The sequence below is a fragment of the Magallana gigas genome, chromosome 5 (assembly GCF_963853765.1).
Source record: "Magallana gigas chromosome 5, xbMagGiga1.1, whole genome shotgun sequence".
Classification (NCBI taxonomy): Eukaryota; Metazoa; Mollusca; class Bivalvia; order Ostreida; family Ostreidae; genus Magallana; species Magallana gigas.
Window position 1 is genome coordinate 30,132,174 of NC_088857.1, and position 21,286 is coordinate 30,153,459.

General features: G+C 34.5%; 3 protein-coding genes across 6 annotated transcripts in view; 1 reads left to right on the forward strand and 2 right to left on the reverse strand.

Annotated features, from left to right (window-relative positions):
* Positions 1-3,808: 3,808 nt before the first annotated feature.
* LOC105338576 (alpha-1,6-mannosyl-glycoprotein 4-beta-N-acetylglucosaminyltransferase) lies at positions 3,809-6,579 on the reverse strand. Of its 2 annotated transcripts, none has more exons than XM_066084167.1 (4): positions 6,450-6,579; positions 5,997-6,154; positions 5,667-5,796; positions 3,809-5,144 (listed from the first exon to the last, which is right to left on the reverse strand). In XM_066084167.1, exons 1-4 carry the CDS (start codon positions 6,553-6,555, stop codon positions 3,979-3,981), a joined length of 1,560 nt encoding a protein of 519 aa, XP_065940239.1. In that variant the 5' UTR covers positions 6,556-6,579; the 3' UTR covers positions 3,809-3,978. The 2 variants fall into 2 exon arrangements, with proteins under 2 accessions (XP_065940239.1, XP_065940238.1); XM_066084166.1 differs by having other exon boundaries at positions 5,979-6,154.
* A 1,626-nt stretch (positions 6,580-8,205) lies between these two features.
* LOC105331774 (uncharacterized) lies at positions 8,206-8,987 on the forward strand. The gene is made up of 2 exons (XM_011434105.4): positions 8,206-8,497; positions 8,800-8,987. The coding sequence occupies exons 1-2, from the start codon at positions 8,275-8,277 to the stop codon at positions 8,937-8,939; spliced, it is 363 nt and encodes a 120-aa protein (XP_011432407.3). The 5' UTR covers positions 8,206-8,274; the 3' UTR covers positions 8,940-8,987.
* Positions 8,648-21,286, reverse strand: part of LOC105338578 (protein fuzzy homolog) — a 14,285-nt gene continuing 1,646 nt past the window's right edge. For all 3 annotated transcript variants that reach the window (XM_034456766.2, XM_034456762.2, XM_034456775.2), the window contains exons 3-11: positions 21,157-21,286; positions 20,732-20,842; positions 19,921-20,118; positions 13,832-13,927; positions 13,015-13,118; positions 12,256-12,329; positions 11,816-11,917; positions 10,494-10,626; positions 8,648-9,756 (exon numbers count right to left, since the gene is read on the reverse strand). The exon at positions 21,157-21,286 is cut by the window's right edge and continues 24 nt beyond it. In XM_034456766.2, coding sequence (XP_034312657.2) covers positions 9,699-9,756; positions 10,494-10,626; positions 11,816-11,917; positions 12,256-12,329; positions 13,015-13,118; positions 13,832-13,927; positions 19,921-20,118; positions 20,732-20,842; positions 21,157-21,286 — 1,006 coding nt within the window. In that variant the 3' untranslated portion in view covers positions 8,648-9,698. The remainder of the gene's footprint in view (positions 9,757-10,493; positions 10,627-11,815; positions 11,918-12,255; positions 12,330-13,014; positions 13,119-13,831; positions 13,928-19,920; positions 20,119-20,731; positions 20,843-21,156) is intronic.

The following is a 21,286-nucleotide window of genomic DNA, read 5'->3' on the forward strand; positions in this document are numbered from 1 at the left end:
ATATAACATTTCAGCTTCTGTATACGCAATATATTTCCTCATCACTGCGTGGTAGTCCCTGCAATGATGTATGTAAGCCCCGTACAATAAATTCACATTAGCCCGTACTAGCCCGTCCAGTTATGTGCACAAGCTCCTGAAACTGGTTCCCTAATCAGTTTAAATGATGTAAACGTCTGCTCATAGGGGGCGGTTATTCGTTGCACCGGAAGTAGAAGTCTAACGACAATAAAGCGATGAGCTATGCTTAGCGCTTTAAAAATACATAACCCGCGTCAGCCTAATCGTCTCCTGTGAGACTTTGAGTCTGACATCATTATGATTCTTTCGTGCAGTCCGTGATTTTTCGTAGGTCGCTGAAGGTTCCGACCAATCGATAAACAGGGTGTGTCAATTTCAGTCCTGTTACTTTCTTGTCAGTTTCAGCCGTTGTAGACTCCGACCAATCGATAAATTGGGCGTGTAGATTTTAGTCTGGCTGTTTCTATGGAGCTATGAATTAACTATAAGTTTCCGTAAGAAATAGAGGAAATAATACTTGGTGGATGTTAATATAATATTAAAAGTTTTGTTTTTTTACTCCGGAAGGAAACTTAATTGAATGCACATATGAGACTCCTCGCCAGGAGTGATTATGGGCTATGGTACTCAGGTGACCGTTAAGGCCTATTGGCCTCGTGTTATTTTTTTATGTCCAATAAAAGCCCTAAGTGTAATATAGATATTTTTACCGTTATTGAGGTATCTAGAGAACAATAGCGTAGAAGCCGCCCTTCATCTAATTTTAAGGGCTAAGTTACTAAAGTTTCAAGGTTGCAAATGTTCCTCAAATCATTAATCTTTAATAGGTAAATATTTTTTCAGTGGTGAAATTCAAAGTATTACTTATACCTACTACTTATAACTCGGTTATAGCGATGTACGAGGGACAAATGGATTTACTTCGTTATATCCGTAATTCGTTATATCCGTATTAATAACGAATTCGTAAAATTAACTATATATAGCGAATTCGCTGTAAACATATTTTTTTTTTCACCAGACTATTATTAACATTAATTGAGGCATTAAATAAAAATTCATTACTTTAATACTTTTAATAATCGGATTGTGAATTGAAAAATATTTATAAAAAAAAATCATTCAAATTATTATGATAAATGGTAGTGCAAACTGTTTTATCTGTAAAGAAATTCGTTATAAAAGCGTTCGTTTTAATTCACCTCTACAGGACTCAAAATGAGTTCGCTATATCCGGAAATTCGTTATATCCGAATTCATTAAAACCATAAAATTTTGCAAAGATTTGTGAGGATTTTACCGGGGACTCAAAAAAGCTATATCCAAGAAGTCGCTGTTTCCATATTCGTACTAAACGAGATTTACTATACTATTTTAAGCTTAGATTTAGTCAGATTTTAGAGTCTAGAATCCTCTGTGTCCCTTTTTTAATAGACAATCATCTTTTCAACGAGATAAACAAGAGAAAAGCTGTCAATACAGTATGACAGCAAACCGGGGTTTTTTTGTGTAAATCGTACCCTTAATCAATTTGTCAACCCTAGATTTATTAACACTACCTTTCCAGAGAAATTGGGAATTCTATATTTATTATTTTAACTAAGTTCTATATCTTTTTTCCATTAATTATCAAAATTTTGAATTAAAAATTTATGCACATTTCTGATATATGTGTAATTAATCTAAAAAAAAAACAACAACAATAATTTCCCATCTTGAAAACTGTAGGAGGATTTACACGTATAAAAGGGGTACATAGAGATGGCGATGGATAGGGCATGTGCTAAGGAAATCTACCAACACACACACAAGAGTAGCACTGTGATGGACACAAGAAGGGAAAAGGAAACCCGGTCGACCCAAGAACACCTGGAGAAGGACCGTGGAAAAGAAATGATAAAACACAAAGAAGATGGCTGGATAAGGCGTGTAAAATGCCCATACGCAGTCGGACAGGCTACTGAAAAATTAAAGTATCAATAAATCTGGTGGGGTTTTTTTTTGATTTTTAACCTATAGGCATGTTCAATACTTGGAATATGTTGACTCAAACAGGCGTGTACGTATCAAAACCTGCAAATACTGTCATTTTTTAGAACTTCAGGGCATTTTCTTTTATAGAGTGGGTCTGTGCTCCATATTTTTCTCATAGTCTAATTAAGGTCTATTGGAAAACAAACCGATTTCAGTCAACAAAAACGTGGAGAGATGACCCACTATACATTAAAAATATCATTTTGTATCCCAACAATTGAACGTTTTGAAAAAATAATACAAGTCCGGTAGTTCGTGGCCTTAGTCACACATAATATTTAAAAAATCCACTTTGTTGTGTCTGTTATATATCTAGGGTTTTTATGTTACGGGTTCGATACCACCAAAATTTTCGACAATATATTTTTTTCTTATTTTTTGTTAGATAAATTAAAAACTGACTATAGTTAGAAATTTTGCTTTTGCAAAGTTTTATTATAATATATTTGAATAGATTTAATTGGGGAAACATAAATTCAAAATTGTATTTCACTATATACTAAACCGAATGGGCATTTGCGCCATCTTATTCCCCCATCTTCTTTACATGGATAGAACTGGAGACGGTGGCTCAAGACAGACAAGTGGAGAGGTCTAGAGTTTGTCCTATATGCCCCCAGGCATAGCTAGGAATGGGGGGGGGGGTGTGATAAATGTACAATTGATCTTCAAAACAACAATTTCCTATCTTGAAAACTGTAGGATGAGTTATCCGTACAATTGGGGTACATGTACTCTTTTGGCACCCGCCCGCCTGCCGCCTTTTTCACCATTTCAATAACCAGATTTTTTGTTAAGTTTTTATCGAAATAGATACGAGTACTTAACTTTGAAAATTGATGACAATTTTCTGACGTTATCTTTGTTTGTTTGGTTTTTTTGTTGTTGTTGCTTTTGCTTTTTTAGTGTTTCTTAACCTTATTAGCTTAACATTAAAAATCCAGTTTTACACATCTATTTTCAATGAAGTATGAAGAAATCGGCTCTTGGAGTTTATTTCGTGTCTGACGAATGAAATATATCCAGAATACAAACAGTTAGGCATTTGATATGTTCTTTACCTCTCCCGCACGCACTCTGATAGAGCCTCAGTGATTATTTGAATCAAAGTACTGAAAGTACTGTAGGCCAGACTCTTTTAGATAACGGTACATATTCCATTGCAATAAGACTAACTTTCAATTGACTTTATTAAGTAAATATTCCTTTTAATAAGTCATACATCAATTAACATCTAGTTTGGCCAGAATGTTTATGGATTAAATCTGAATTTAATCAAAAGTAATATTAAGAAATAGTGCTTATACAAGAACGTTTTCTTCTGGGCCTGTGTACTATAGGCTTAATATGGGCAATGCAAATAATGGTGAATTTTGTAAAGTGAATATAAAAACATGATATTTAAACTAGACAGAAACGCATTGCGCGAATATGATGGTCTGGAACAGTTCAATCAAATTTTACATTTTGACCGCGGAAAACGAGTTTGAGACTTACAAGGACTTTGTCTTAATTCCAAACTAATCAAATTAATTTGTAAAATTAATTATAGTTATACGCCCACCCTTAAATTCTCCCGCATAGATTTTCCTCTGATTCATTCCACTAATTCATGAACAAAAAAATTAATAACATTTACATTTTTGTACGCCCAGACTTATGAAAAATTCAAACCCATGCGCATACTCTATTTTTATTTCATTTTAATGTCATATTTTTATTAGCAAAAATAGTAAAACATTAACTACACTCTTTACTAGATATTTTCTATTTTAATTTCGAATAAATTTTCTACATGTAAAACAATATTAATATAACCGTGATGTGCTAGTACTCCGAGGCATCAGAACTAGGGGCGGGAATTCGGATAAACAGAAATACCCCCGATGCCATCGGTGATACCTTCAACTGTTTAGTTATGTGTCAACTCTGTGTCGTAACCCATATTTTTCTTATAATTATCATCTTAGATACGTTTTGTTGTGTCTCTATGGAAATGCATTTTACACTGAACGGAATTACATATTCTTGGATCTCAGAGTCGAACTCCCCGTAATAGAACGAACCGACTGGCTGGTCGGGAATACATCGTTCGCCTATTTCCTCGCGACCATTTCCTATCTTCAGAAGGGCACGTTTTATAGCACCTGTCCTCCTAACAGGGTGGCCGGTGGATACTGTAATTCTACTAATATTGATTGGCTTTGGGTAAACAATCCTGTAAAAGTCGTTGGCTCTTAAACTTTTGACTGCAAAAAATGACATGTCGTTGCTTGTTAGATATGCGTTCTCTGGCAAAGATCCAGGGATTGCTTCCATATTGGAGATTACGTCTGCCACTGGATTGTCGACCTTGATATCAAATTTTGAAAAGTCAATGGAGTCTTTAAAACTTTTATCGGTCCATGGCGCGAGTTTTCCTTGCAATGAGGATATTTTCCCAACATGCTGAAACAGACCTTTTTTATGAAATATGGGAGAGACTTGATTATGAAGAATTCTAAAATTCGTCAGCAAAAGATCGCACGGCAACACATTGTACATAGACAAAAGATAAGTAGCCAATCTTGGCAAGGTTTCAGAACGCAATAATTTCCCGATAAAACCCATCCGAGAAAATTCCAAAACAATCCAAGGAATAGCAATTTTTTGACTGATAAAGTTCCTAATATCGGCGTAAAAATCACTTGCCGCTATCACATCGTCTTCGATTTGCAGATAAAATTCAGAGACTTGCTTACTGTACCACATCAAATAAGCATAATCTATATTTTGTTTCGACCTCCATGCAACTCTGTCTTTGGAGTCCCCATTTAAGTTTGCGTTAATACCCAGATCTGGATAAATATTTCGGGGACTGTGAATCACTTGAAGAAAACCCGTGTTTATATGTTCCGAATATATTTCGCTCATCTGTAGACTCATCTCCAAGTTCCATGTTTTATTGAAATCCGACATGAAGATGACAATGGTAATGTTTTCTTTCTCGGCGACTGATGTCGCTGCTATGATTGACGACACAGTGGAAGAGAGATACCGGTCCCCCTCGAGTTTCCGTCTTACCACAGGTATACCAATGGTCAGGTAGCCTGCAACACAAACAAGTGAATCTCGTAACTCCCAGATTATAATATATAATAAATGTGATCGATATTTTCGTCGCATCTGTAATGCAATGTAGTTCATCGGACTATAATGACCTCGGCATTTAAACTTAAGCCACTGTGGAAAGGAAAATACTCTAAAATTTAAGTACTATTGCTCACTTTATATGGATAGAGAGAGAGAGGAGGCGACAGACAGACAGACGAAGGATTTATAATACAGGTAATAATAATATGTACATGTATTATCATACATCGGAATACTTTTTTCTGTGTAAAATTGTAAATATAAACAGGAATAAGTAAAATGTTTAATTTAATAGGTGTGTCATATGGGCTCTGAAGGTAGCGATCGTTGCGATCAAGACTTGCTCCCTCCTACTCGCATTGGCCACCAAAGAAAACATTTGATTGTCTAATCTAAAGCAGAACATACAAAAGGTGAAAGCTGACAAAAAGTTACTATGATGGAGCTTGGTAAGGCATAACGAACGAAGGAGAATTTACCGGTCTTTTTCTTGGGTCGCCCAAAAAGAACTGTGTTTTCTGACCACGCTGCTTTGCCCCTCGAGATAAATTTGTCCGGACCCTCAAGTAACATCGGCGTTAGGCTATTCTTCTTTTGCTGTTTTATATGCTTCAATATGAAACAAATACGGTTTTGAAAGTAAGAAAATGGTCAGTTTATTACTATTATTGATTCAATCTAAGGTTTTGATTTTTTTTTAGAAAAAAAATTCTGTAGATGACCCAGATTAGCTAAACAATATCAATTATAAAAAAAATTGTATATAAGTGAATCGCAGTTACTTAATTTACAAAGGAAGAAGAAGATGCCTTTTCAATCAGTTTGTCTGTCGTCGATCTTTCTCGATTTGTTGTCGTCCTAATAGTTAACAATGATGACACGTGCCTTTCACGCTGGGCTACTGCAAGAGACTCGTATGCACGTTGTAGTTCGAAAAAAGAGCTTTGTGGACATTTAGGTCTGGTAACTGCAAATAATTCAAGTTTAAAGGTTAAACCAATGAAAAATTTCTCGGGTTAACATTTTTTTATTCTAAACGACTTTACAAGAAAAGACATGGTTGATATATGTTCGGAACCAGACAATTTTTCCCGAGGGGGGGGGGGGGGTAATTTTGTAATCCAGAGGAAGTCCAATGCCTGTTTTAGATAATAGTCCTGTGTAAATTTAATAAGTTTGAATTTCGGGGGGGGGGGGGGAGGCGGGGGGGGACCCCCTCCAAATAAACCCCCAACCCTTAGATCTGTACATGTGATACTTACAACTAGAGCTGGCTATCCACGGTACTAACATACAACACAAGACGGCAACGCCCAGAACGGCGAGTGGACGCGCCTTACTTTGACAGCATCGATTCCAGTACTTCATGTCCGAAACTGAAAGAATGTTTGATATACAATGTATATCTAAGCGCGGAAATCGAAAGGTATACCTCTTTTGCGATGAATTGTCAAAATTAAAGTCACTTGGGTTTTTATCGTTAAATATTTAAGGACAATTGTTAGCCCAAATACAAATATATACAGTAAAACTTGGTTACTTCGTTATACATCCTTTTAAAATTCTTTATATATATATATATATATATATATATATATATATATATATATATATATATATATATATATATATATATATATATATATATATATATATATATATATATATATAAAGAATTCGTAAGTTGTAGACAGTATAACGAAGTTGTATTATATGCTTTCTTTACCATGACTAACGGGGTGTGTTAAAATATAAAAATATAATTATTATAGGAGCTAAAATATTTTGATTTTAAACTGAATTTTATGTGGAAATGAAAAAATTCGCGAAAAAAAAAAGCTTAAACCCCCTCCTGTTCGTGTTCTACATATCCAGTCTTATTTATATCTAAAAATTCACCACACTTCATGAATCAATTTTTACCTTGATATATGGACACTTACTTCCATGTACAAGCACTGGTTGTAAATCACAGTTCAATCATGCACCGTATTACGGTACAAATATTTTCAATTTTTAAATCCCAATCGAATTATCTTAAAATTTAAAAACACCGAGGTATTAAAAGATCTGTGAATGGAATTTTTTTAATTTAACAAAGGTGGAATCACTTCTGCATGCCATGTTGCATGAAAGCCATGAACGAAGAAAACCTTGACTAACACATGTACATGTGTAATGCTAGTAAAGTTCTTGAAACTCGGCAAAAATCTTAAATCAAACAAATTATCTACTGTAATCAAGATGTTTTGTAATGTTTCCACAAAATGTTCATATTGAAAACATACATTACCCCATACGAAGGGCCCATTGGCTGTCTGTCCGTTATTTAAACATTTTACTGTCTGGGGACAGAGGCATACAGACGGATGCTGGACAAAAAGTGACCAGAAAAGCTCACTTGGGCTTTCAGCTCAGGTGAAATAAAAAATGGGGAAAAAAACAAACAAACAAACAAAAACAAAGTAATTTTGTGAAAACTTGACCTTAGGGTCTAGCTCTTCTCTAGATCTCGTATCGGTAATCATTTTAATTTACCTTTATTTATTTATTTCAAAAACAAGACGATAGAATTTAGTAATTTTTCCATATAAGATAGATAATATATTACTATATAATCACATATCAAAATTTCAGGAAAATCGCAATTGTAGTATTTTTAAATCTGCTTCAAATTGCGAAAAATGGCCATTTTTTACGTACTCCTGTAGTAAATGTGCTTGTAGTTTGAAATAGCTCCTAAAAAGAACCAGCTTTAATATCTTTCTACTAATTTTGAGAATTGCTGAATCGTGAAGAAAAAGGAATCGAGAGTCCTTAGACATATTACAGGGGAAATGTTACAACGTAAGTATAATTAAAATTTCTCGTAAATCCACTCGTCTCCTCTGCGATACACGTTCATGTGCATGTAGCAGTGTAGCGGGACAAGCCAAGGGACAGAACTCATCAGTTTTACCGTGAAAAATGATGTAGAGTAATGCCACGTAATTGCAACGTCACAATTGATTACTTATTGTGACGTCACAATTGTCTCATCATCAATCAATAGCCTTAGCGATTGATACAGTCAAGCTGTGTATCGATATGGGGTTGTTGCAGAGTTGTTTTGCAAAGAACAACAAGGTGGGAGTGATGAAGGAGGAGGCGGAGGTGTACGAAAAGGTGCGCCGTGCCATGGTCACTGAGGACGTGACGGAGAAGAAGGGTGGGCTGGCCTTCGGTCTGACGTTTGTCTCAGAGGAGGAGCCAAAGCTGCCACCGCGCAGATTGACTGAGCTCAAGAAAGAGGACTTCGAAAAATGGAGGGGTAAAGTATTTGATACAATCACATTTCATTAAAACAATAAAATGCTTTCTTTTGTGAATCATGCGGCATACGAAGGCAGCGACATTGCAAAAAAAAATAGAAAAATACAAAACCCATGTTAGCTCTGAGTTACACTCAGTTTTATTAAGAAATAGACGAGAAATTGTTCGGTATATGTAAATATAATGATATAATATACCAGTAAATTATAGGTTAAAAGATAAAATTGTACAATGCACGAGCATTAATATACCTAAACATGTTAATGTTTATAAGTTACAGTATTTTTTTTCTTTTAACAGACGACCAAGAAAAGGTCCAGTCCCAGAAACAGAGGCTGGCTCAGCAGAGAAGGGAGGAGGCCCTCATCCAGAAGAAGATCGAAGTCGCCCACAGAGAGATGGAGAGGCTGGAGAAATATGTCAATCTCGGCGTCCAATAACTGTCTTATTACAATTTACTTCTAATAAACAACCTTGATCCCATCCTGGTTTTTCTCTGCTTTTTTATTGTTATTTAAGGTTCAGAATGAGATTCATGAGCAATGTAATACAGAAATAAACACCCTCTGCCCTATTCCATATCAAAAGAATTAAAAAAAAAACAATCATAATCCTCATAAGCAAATTCTCTGTCAAAATCCCATAACAATCTGGAAGGCACTTCACATTTCTATACTGCCTAATCTCTTTGGTCTTACAGGATAAATATACTCTGTCTAATCAGTCTAACAGGATAAATATACTCTGTCTAATCAGTCTAACAGGATAAATATACTCTGTCTAATCAGTCTTACAGGATAAATATACTCTGTCTAATCAGTCTTACAGGATAAATATACTCTGTCTAATCAGTCTAACAGGATAAATATACTCTGTCCAATCTTCAGCCAGTTTTCTGGTGCTTCACTGAGTATTTAGATACAGTACTGGTGAACGCAAAACAGCCAATCCAAAATTTGTAGCGTACTCTCATGTTCCTCGTTCAAAACATTTTGAACATCTTTAATACAGAAAATCTGGCAAGTTTGAAATAGACTCTTTCATGTCTTGATGGTAAAGGATTCTTTGCTGGTGAATGAATGCTTTCCATGAATAGGAACAGACCTTCAACTATATATAGGTGTATAATCATTTCTGATACAGGGTCCAACATGATGTCATCGTCCAACATGATGTCATCAGTAGAAGATCTGATGCAGTCAGACTGATATATTCCTGTCCTTGGTCAGTAAAGATAATGTCTTCTGTGTGATTGACCTAAAAGATAAATAATGCACATATATATTAAGGTGGTATATGGGACACCTCCATGTTGGGACAAACTTCCTATCGAAATAAACAATAAAGTTAAGTATAATTTTACAAATGTTTCCTTTCCCAAAATTGTTACCTTAAAGCTTAGTGCAATGAATTAGAGCGTTATCTACGAATCTGAGAATCTTGAGGTTGAATCTGCATGGGCTTTTATTTTTTTTACCTTTCCAAAAATTTTTAAAAACATTTTTTTGGTCACATATTGTTATTACAGTTACAAATTCAAACATCCACTGACTGAATTAGTGTGTAAGCTACTGTAATTCACAATTCACATGAATTTACTATGAGCAAGTGTAGCATTATTTACCCCATGACGAATTGAGACAAAATCCCCTGACTACATGCACTTTTTGTGTTTGTGATGAGTGAATGAGTGAACAATAAAAGTTTACATATTTTAAAGGCCAATTATTTTGCCATAAAACTAGCTGCTAAATAAAGGTAGGCTAGCATACAGAAAATGTGAAATTTATCCAGTAATTAATTCAAGTCTGCAAAATGTACAAAATTTTAAAAAATGTTGCTAAATAGCGTACCATATACAAATTCAATTGTCAAAACTGTTTTGAATATGTGCAAACTATTGCTCATCAATAAAATTTACATAATTTCCAGAAAAGAGATAAATATAAAAAAATAATTTTCATATTACCTGTAATTAATTTACATTAGTTTACCTCATTGCATAGGTAGGTATACCCTCCCCGTAAATCATGAACAGCTGGTGGGGACCAGACATCATGGCATAGCACTTGTGTGTTTCCGTGGTGATATATGATTCCATGGCTTGGTGACTGAACTCTGAAGGACCTTAATTACAAAAGGCAAGGCACACACTAGAATAGACTTATAATACATGTGCAATCTGGCTCTCTCCCAAACAATTTCTTCGCGATTGTATACATGTAGTGACTGATACACTTTAACCATCTCCGATCCCACAGCAATGTTCGATAACTCTAAATTATCCAGAATTTTTTTTATTTGTACCATAAATATGCCTTTTACATAGATAATTTTTATTAGTCTTTACAAATATAAGTGTTAATATGAAGCAAAGCCATGCAAAAGACTGCTTTGCTAAGTGGCTCAACGGAAACCTAAGACCTAGAAGTAAAGGTTTTCAAGCCATCAATGCACCCTTACAACCATTTTTTTTTTCTTATTTGATCTCAACTTGTATTTGTTATCTATTCTATTATATTCATCGTTTCCAAAATAGCGATAACTTCGTAAAATGCATGGATACCATAAAAAAAATCTTCTTTTTTATTCTATTTATAAAGTTTGAAGGATAAGTAACATTTTTATGATGAAAAAAGTACATGTACTTTGAGGCTGAGGATTGGAGCACCTTAAATTGGAGTATCTTTATAGAGACAGTTTTGATATATATAGGTAAACAAATAAGAGAAACAAATAGGAAGTTCTACACATTAAAAATTCTGAATTAGAAAGACCCAAAATGACATAAAAATCATCACATTTCATCATTAGTTTCTGTTTCCTTCAGATAGGTGTATTTTTTATATACTGATCAGAACTATTTCCTAGAACAATGGAAGTATGTACATCATTAAAACAACAAATGTCAGTAACCTAATTGGAAGTGGTGTTAATTGTATTTAAGAAATAAACAGCATGTTAAAAAGTTCACCAGGATATGAACTTGGTTGGTCACGTGATCAACTCCTGTGAAACCTCTCAGAAGATTTGATCACATACCAACCAAGTTCAAATCCCATTGAACTTTTTAACATTGCTTTTTATTACTTATATTTACAAATGAAAAAGGCAAATTGTTCAGAATTGTTAAAATTACTGGAATTTTATGTTTACAACATAATCCAAGTGACAAGCGATAAGCGCATGCTATGATCATTGTGACGTCATGAAAAAAGTTCATACAGAATTGAATGTTTTCGCTATTCTAGAGCTTCATACATTAAGAAAACATTTGCAAATGTAAATATATACATGTACTTGTTGTATGATTTACCTGACTCGCTCCCAGGAACCACTGAGGAGAAGAAACTGCCCACCATTCTCTTATAGAAGGACATCAGGACTTCCTTCCGCTGAGATGGAGATAGAGTTTCATCTGGAACAAGAACAACCGACTGGTCCTAAACTTAATTATTTTGAAACTCCATTGTACATCAAGATATTCAGAAAAATAAATTCAGAATCATTCAAACCTACATATATACTTGCTCAAGTATTGTTCTACGTCAAATAAGTTTTCAAATTTTCTGTTACATGCAAATTACTGTTAAGCCAAGAAACGAAAGAGTTTTATGCTAGCATACTTTCCCACTCGCTAACAAACAAGCATGCTACCATGACCCCTTCGACTCCATTGGAAGGGGACTGTGACCAAAATTGTACCACTTCTAATAATGTGAAAAGACGCCCTTTCTGTTAGTCATGCAGACTTACCAGGATGTCCTCCATTAAATGTAGGGCTGATGCTACAGAGACAGCGATTGGTCTCTTTGTTGATCAATAAAAACCTACAAAACAAGAAGCATATTATAGTTTGTCCCAAAATATTTTTGCAGCACATTTGGACGATTCAATTTTTGATAAAAATACACATACTGGTACCTGTGAAAGAAGTGAAATTAAAATAGATGAAAGGAAAAATATCTAAGATAATTTTATATCATAATTCTTATTCTCTTTAAAATTTATGCAATTAATTAAGAAGGGGCTCGGTCACTTCGCTCCCTATGCGCCGCCCCCTTCTTAATTGTGTAAATTTTACTTAATAGGATCTAACTATTACAAATACCATGGATATGGTGAAGTGAGTTTGAAGTCAAAACCACAGTTTCTGCATTTTAACATCTACAGAACCATTTTAACAATTGGCCTTGGACTTTCCGTAGGACGTAGGTATCTATTTTTTTGCATCCAAACAAAATGATGCTGGTTTCAAGTGAAATATACACCTATTGCATAGTCTTAGCTCAAAAGCCAGACAGATCTTCTTCATTTCAGCCATGGCTGAGTGGTCAGCAATAAAATAGACAGGCCTACATCACATTGCTGATCCTTGGATATTTCAGAGTTGTTTCATGTCCAGTGAAGTTTTATGTTTTTTCCCTAACATCAGCACTCTGGGTTTTTTTTTCTTTTTTAAAAGACTAAGGTAAACCAATACAATTCAATAAATATATATGCAAGTTTACTTACCCTAAAGTGTTGTGATCTAAAGCTAAATTTGTTGGAAAGTTCCTGGAGCTCAGTTTCAGTACAGATCTTAGGGAATCGTATGATGGTTTCCAAAATCTCAGAATCTGTTTCAAAGAGATTGTACTATACTGAACAACCTGTTCATCCCTGACAACAAAACCAAGTAAAATATCAAATGTTTCCACTCAGAAAATAAGAATTCTGTTACACATGTTACACTTACAGGAGGATTTAAATGTGTTGCACTGTATTTAAAACGGCCGGGTAGAAAGATTTAATAATTTACAACAGAACACGATAAATTATGAAAATATTGAAGAAGATTCGATCCTCAAGATCTCATGAAAGAAGAATGTAATAATCTCTGAAGAGATTCCAGTGTAAGGAACTAGTGTTAAGTGAATCACAGTAACAGGCAAACTTGCTTTTATTGATGAATTCATGTTACCAGTCAAGTCAGTTTCTTTCCTTGTAGTTTTTTTAACTGATAACAAAGTTACAGTGCGCTTATGTAGAGATCTGTATTTTAATCAGATTGCAAGTTATCAAATATGAAGAATTACCCTTACAGGAATATTTTTTTTGAACTGTAGATACAGTTGAACTTCCGTATCTTGAATATATATATCGGTATCTCGAATACAATGGATATGTTGAAGCAATTTTTAAGTCCCAAACACTTAAACTTTAAGAATTTTACCCTTGATATCTCGAGTACTTGGATATCTCAAAGTTTTTAACTTGAGATAACAAGGTTTGACTGTATTTCTTAAGTGATGGTTAATACAGAAAATACCTGTAGCCTAGCTATACTGACCTCTGGCTCCAGCTCTGTGAGGGAGGGTGATGGTCCACAGATGACACAGACTTCAATGCCCCTGGTCAACTGAAAGGTCATTAACCTGTGTGGTACCTTGAGTAAAGATCAGATCAAATTAAATTAATATATGCAGTCAACTTTTTATATATAATATAATAATCTATCAACAGTTCAGTTGCTCAGATTTACACACTTGCATGTAATTTGAAAAAGCCATAGAAATTAGCTAGGTCATAAAATCCATAAGAAACAAGAGGCCCATGGGCCACATCGCTCACCTGAACAGCAGTTCCTTGTAACATTACATTTCGTAGCATATGCTTTTTCTATTTTAAACATTGAACCCCTTTTTGGGGACCCAGTAATGGTCCGAGGTTTATGGTTGGCTTGAACAACATAAATAGTAACATAGGAATGAAAATGTGTTGCACTGCGGTGGGACCGCACGTACACAACCTGAAAAACTGAATGTAGAAGAGTTCCACTTCAAGAGGAATAACTCTCAGACTGTACAGAACATTAAGAAAGATAACTCTTGGTTCCACTACATTAGAGTTTACACAATTTGAGGATCCTTGCATAGGAATCTCACAAACTGTAGCATTATAGTTCTCGAGAAGAACTTTTTAAAAACATTTTCAATATATCCTTCTATGTTAAACTTTGAACCCCTTTTGGGGCCACAGTATTAGTCCAGTGCTAAAGTTTTAGTTATTTGGAATCTACATTATTTAAGGATGCTTGCATAGTTATCTCACAAGCTGAAGCATTATAGTTCCCTAGAAAAAGATTTTTCAACATTTTCCCTCTATATTTCTATGCTAAACTTTGAACACCTCTTGGGGCCCCAGTATTAGATTGAGGTCACGGCTTTTATAATTTCGAATCTACACTATTTGAGGGTGCTTACGTAGTTATCTGACAAATTGATGCATTGTAGTTCTCGAAAAGAAGATTTTTAAACATTTTCCATATATACCGGTACTTCTACATTTAACTTTAAACCCATCTTGGGTCCCTAGTATTAGTCCAGGGGTCACTATTTTAAAACTGTCGAACCTTCATTATCCAAGGTTGTATGCATAATAGTAATCTCACAAATTGAAGCATTGTAGTTCTCGAGAAGAAGATTTTTTAACCTGTTACCTTTATATTTCTATAATAAACTTTGACCCCATCTTGGGGCCCCATTATTGGTCCGGGGGTCACGATTTTACGAATTAGGAATCTACATAAGCGAAGGATGCATGCATAGATATTCCACTAACTAAAACATTGTAGTTCTTGAGAAGAAAATTTTTAAACTTTTCCTTTGTTTTTTAAAATGTTTAAATTTTGAACCCCTCTTGGTGCCCATCAATTGTCCGGGAGTTACAATTTTTTGAATCTACATTATTTAAGGATGTAAATGTATGCATAGTAATATCCCAAACAGTTGCACGATGGTTCTTGAGAAGATTTTAAAACATTTTCCTATATATGTTAAAATCTAAACCCCTCCTGGGGCCCCACTTTTGTTCGGGGGTCATGATTTTTACAATCTTCACTATATATACAACCTTTTGTGTATGTATTGGCATTTTTGGTGAAGTGGTTCTTGAGAAGAAAATTTTTAAACATTTTTCATATGTAGTTCTATGTTAAATTTTGATCCCCGCCTGGGGCCCCAGTTTTGGTCCGAGGGTCACGATTTTTACAATTTAGAATCTTCATTATACATACAAGCTTTTGTGTAAATATTGGCATTTCTGGTGCAGTGGTTCTTGAGAAGAAGATTTTTTAAACATTTTCCTATGTATTTCTATGTTAAACTTTGAACCCCGCCTGGGGCCCCAGTTTTGGTCCGAGGGTCACGTTTTTACAATTTAGAATCTTCACTATATATACAAGCTTTTGTGTAAATATTGGCATTTCTGGTGCAGTGGTGCTTGAGAAGAAGATTTTTAAAACATTTTCCTATGTATTTCTATGTTAAACTTTGAACCCCGCCTGGGGCCCCAGTTTTGGTCCGAGGGTCACGATTTTTACAATTTAGAATCTTCACTATATATACAAGCTTTTGTGTAAATATTGGCATTTCTGGTGCAGTGGTTCTTGAGAAGAAGATTTTTTAAACATTTTCCTATGTATTTCTATGTTAAACTTTGAACCCCGCCTGGGGCCCCAGTTTTGGTCCGAGGGTCACGATTTTTACAATTTAGAATCTTCACTTTGTATACAAGCTTTTGTGTAAATATTGGCATTTCTGGTGCAGTGGTTCTTGAGAAGAAGATTTTTTATACATTTTCCTATGTATTTCTATGTTAAACTTTGAACCCCGCCTGGGGCCCCAGTTTTGGTCCGAGGGTCACGATTTTTACAATTTAGAATCTTCACTTTGTATACAAGCTTTTGTGTAAATATTGGCATTCCTGGTGCAGTGGTTCTTGAGAAGAAGATTTTTTAAACATTTTCCTATGTATTTTTATGTTAAACTTTGAACCCCACCTGGGGCCCCAGTTTTGGTCCGAGGGTCACGATTTTTACAATTTAGAATCTTCACTATGTATACAAGCTTTTGTGTAAATATTGGCATTTCTGGTGCAGTGGTTCTTGAGAAGAAGATTTTTTAAACATTTTCCTATGTATTTCTATATATGTTAAACTTTGAACCCCGCCTGGGGCCCCAGTTTTGGTCCGAGGGTCACGATTTTTACAATTTAGAATCTTCACTATATATACAAGCTTTTGTGTAAATATTGGCATTTCTGGTTCAGTGGTTCTTGAGAAGAAGATTTTTTAAACATTTTCCTATGTATTTCTATATATGTTAAACTTTGAACCCCGCCTGGGGCCCCAGTTTTGGTCCGAGGGTCACGATTTTTACAATTTAGAATCTTCACTATATATACAAGCTTTTGTGTAAATATTGGCATTTCTGGTGCAGTGGTTCTTGAGAAGAAGATTTTTTTAAACATTTTCCTATGTATTTTTATGTTAAACTTTGAACCCCGCCTGGGGCCCCAGTTTTGGTCCGAGGGTCACGATTTTTACAATTTAGAATCTTCACTTTGTATACAAGCTTTTGTGTAAATATTGGCATTTCTGGTGCAGTGGTTCTTGAGAAGAAGATTTTTAAAGACATGCACCCTATACTCACTGTTTCGCAATTATCTCCCTTTTGAAAAGGGCTGTGCCCTTTATTTTATCAATTTATAATCCCCTTTCCACAAGGATGCTTTGTACCAAATTTGGTTAAATTTGGCCCAGTGGTTTTTGAGAAGAAGTTGAAAATGTGAAAAGTTTACAGACGGACGGACAGACAGACAGACGGACGGACGGACGGACGACGGACAACGGGTGATCAGAAAAGCTCACTTGAACCTTCGGTTCAGGTGAGCTAAAAACACTTGCAAATTGTTTACTCATCACTGCATTTACATTATATAAATAGTGCCTGTTTGGGAGGGTAACAGTTGAAATTGACACCCCGAGAAAACCATTGTCAACCGACGCGAAGCGGAGGTTGACAATGGTTTTCGAGGGGTGTCAATTTCAACTGTTATCCTACCAAACAGGCACTATTTATTTTAGTATACTGAATGTCTTAATTTTAAAGAAAACATTACTGCTTTTACATAGGAATAACGTGAATTCTACGGCGAACCGTACGCGCATAATTTTCGCGCATGTAACAATTTGTAATGTTACTCGTTGCTAAGTGAGTTGCTAACGCTGAGGGTAATAGAATGGATTATGAACTGCATCTAAACCAATCAGATTTCAGTATTTAACATGAAAGTATAACAAAATGAAATGTTAACCATACATGTATACATTTAATATTCCCTGATCAGTTTTTTTTTGCCTACTTGTACACCATTCCTGCTGGTGCATCCATGAGGAATGCATGCATTTTGGCTAACTATGGGTGGCAAATGTAATCACTATGATATCTAGATACCTGGGTAGCCTAATTTTTTTTTGCCATGTAAGCGCCCCCTATTAGATGCATTCAGCAATTAGACAGTAGTAGCAACAATAATATAAAGATCAAAGATGAAATGCGCAAAAGATATCATATTACTTCACTTCAACCATATCCAAGAAATGCAATTAAGCTGGTTTAAGGCTGTAATGAACATATTAAAATTTTATTTTACATTTTTATTTCAGCTACACATGATTAAACAAATGTGCTTTGATTACTGGTGCTGTCTCTGGCTAGAGCAGGGAAATGTGTGATCATATGCATGGTATACAAAAGACAGCTTGATCTGGGCAAAATATATAGAGAGGAGGAATGAATCATCAACCTTGGCTTGCTTTGATGTTAGAAAAGGAGCACCAAATTAGAAACACTTGGGTTTATACATGTACTACTTGTGTAAAATACTTTTGTTTCATCAATATATATGCATGTATTCATTGAATACGTGTACTAATTTCTGTGCCTTTTGTTAAATCTTATCCATGAAGGCTAATGTTTATTGTGATTTCCTAATTTAGGATACATTATGTAAGTTGTTAAGGTATCCCACACCTCAATGTTCTTGTATCAAGAATTTCTTGAGAAGTATTCTATTGAAATCTGTAGACAAAACACACTTAAATAATACAAAGATAATGGGAGGTCAGTGTTCATCCCTCTGAGTTATGGTCAATTAAATTTGACCTTTTTGCACCAAAAATGCGATTTCAGCCTGATTAGGATTTGTTGTCAGAATTTTTGATTAAGCAAACTCTTTTCTTAAAATGTTGTTTTTAATTATGTACAATGGTCACACTGAATAGAGGGATTACGAAAAAAAATTTGCATGAAGCTGCATAAATGTTTGTATGACCTTTTTGCACTTAAAATAGACAATTTTTATAATAGTTACAATTTGATTTGAAATAAAAACATTTTGAATATCAAGAATTTTAGAAGATTAATCCAGTTTGCCTACATATGTATTCAGTATCATTTTGACATAATAAAACATGGGGGTCAGTGATTTCAAATTTTAGATACATGGTTTCAAAGGTAAAATTATTGCAAAATTTGGCTTAAAAAAATTCAGACATTTTCTATATATTTGCATGATTTTTTGCTAAACGTCTATCATTCTCTCAAAATTAAGTTTAGTACAAGTCATAGAGAACCTATAGAACATGTCACAAACCTATCAAATGTTAAAAATGAGAATAATGAATAAAGTATAATAAAAAGAAAAGTATATTGAAAATTCATAAAATTGCTTGTTTCTGTCATTTTCGACTAAAAAACCTTCCGCACGAGAAAATAGTTCCCCCAAAAACTTGTTCATTTCTTGAATTCAAATGGATTTTCTTTTCGAATGTTGTGTAATTATGAAATGATGATCTTTTTGTGAGGTTTAAATTAATAAAATCATATTCATTTAAAATATAATGAACATCTGCGCAATGAAATCAAAACATGAGGAGTGATATACCTTAAATAAAAAATATTTTTTCTAGGTTTTCTAGTGTTGTCTGGTAGGCTTAATTTGTAAAAACTCCCCTGAGAGTCAAGGTTCAGGAATACCCAAACTTTGTCAAAATCACCGTGATTCTCTCAAAATCTATCAAATGTGAGCAATCAAATGAGTGCAAACTACAATTGTTTCTTACCACTGAAGAAATGCCCCCATTCATTAGCTTTTGCAAGATTTTTAGAGGATTTCATAATTCAGTTATTCAATATACATTTATTACAGTTAAGAGTTCTTTCCCTTTAGTTCATATTGGTTTAGTGTCATCTAGCTCTTTAGATACTACCCTGATTATCAAAATTACGAAATATATAGAATATCACAATATCGCCAAAAAAATGCGTTGAATGAATGTGCAGCTGGTCCAAATTTTCTATTCGCCCCCCCCCCCCCCCTTGCTGGTATATCTCGCTTTGCTTGCTATTATTCTTTTTGATAGAATCACTGGTCACAAATTCATGTGCCCTTAAAACTGTGATTTTAACTACATCCACAAAATTAACGCTCACAAATTTTAATGGAACACACTGTAGCAAAAGACTAAAATCTGGGGGTTGGGTGGGGGTGTTGTTTTCATAAATTTGTGCAATTATTAGACTGTATGAGCCATACTGTTGGATGGCTGTCAGGGAGGTACACTGGAATATCTCTGGATGTGCAGGGGGTCAGCGACGACAACAAGAGGGAAAGCAACACAAGTTCATTGGCCGATAAACTCCACCATTTTTTGGTTGCCACAGCAACTTTTCCATCAATGAACAGACAACCATACACACTTTCTGCTGCTTCTGTAAATGCATCTAGGAAATTCTGAAAATGAGGGTAGCGAGTACTAGAGTTATAAAAGTGTCAATGAAAATAAAAATCTAGATAATTATTTCAAGCACCGGTTTATATTGCTTTGGGATAATATAATATAATATGATATATACACAAAAAAAATCAATTTCCTTCGTGTGACCAAATTACCATCTTACACTTATTACTGCATTTTTCTCCCCATTTTAAAAATTAATGCATTTTTCTCCCACATTTAAAAAGAATTAATATACAGTCAAACTTCGTTATCTCAAACTAGATGTGACAATTTAAAAACTTCGAGATATCCGAGTATTCGAGATATCGAGGGAAAACTAGTTAAAAAATAAGTGATTGGGACTTACAAATCACTTCAACATATCCATTGTACCGGGTATTTGAGATATCGGTGTTCGAGATATCAAAGTTCAACTGTATACCCATCCTCCCTAACCTTTGTGGGAGACTTGGAGTTATTAAGTGAAAGTTAAGATAGAAAAAGAAATTTGGTCTATTAGACATCACAGATGGTACAGTACAATGTACATGACACTCTTCATAGATTTTTGTACAAAAATGTAGCTCTGCAAGTATATTTTTCTGCTCTTTTGACTATATATTGTACCTGTAAGACAGCATTCTCTGGAGCTGCTATGATTTCCACAGCATTGGTCAGCTGACAAAATCCCCAGGATCCCTTAATCCCAAGGATCCTATCCACCAAATTATAGCACACCTATGATGAGTTATAAAAGGAAATAGGTTGATTTTTTTTATTCCAAGGAAAAAAAAACATAGCTGGTTTTTTTTCTTTGGAAAGAAAGACAATCCAAAAAGGAATGAAATAAATTTCACTTTTTTAACTACATGTATATACAAATAATTCACTTTAATACTGGGTATAGTTTTAAAATCAATATATTAAATCAATATAGTCAAGCATTTCTCGTATTGTGCCACGGAGTTTTTGTTTGCAAAAGCTGAATGCTTGATAATTAATAAAATGTAATTGATAAATTTAACAAGAAGAAAAAAAATAATACCCTCTACCTTGATTTCCTTCTTGAACTTCTCTACATTTTTCATGTTGATGACTTCCTCTATTCCTACCAAAAGTACCATGGCATTGAACACAAGATTCAAAAGGTTGCTGTAGTGACAGTCGTCGGCATCATCATTT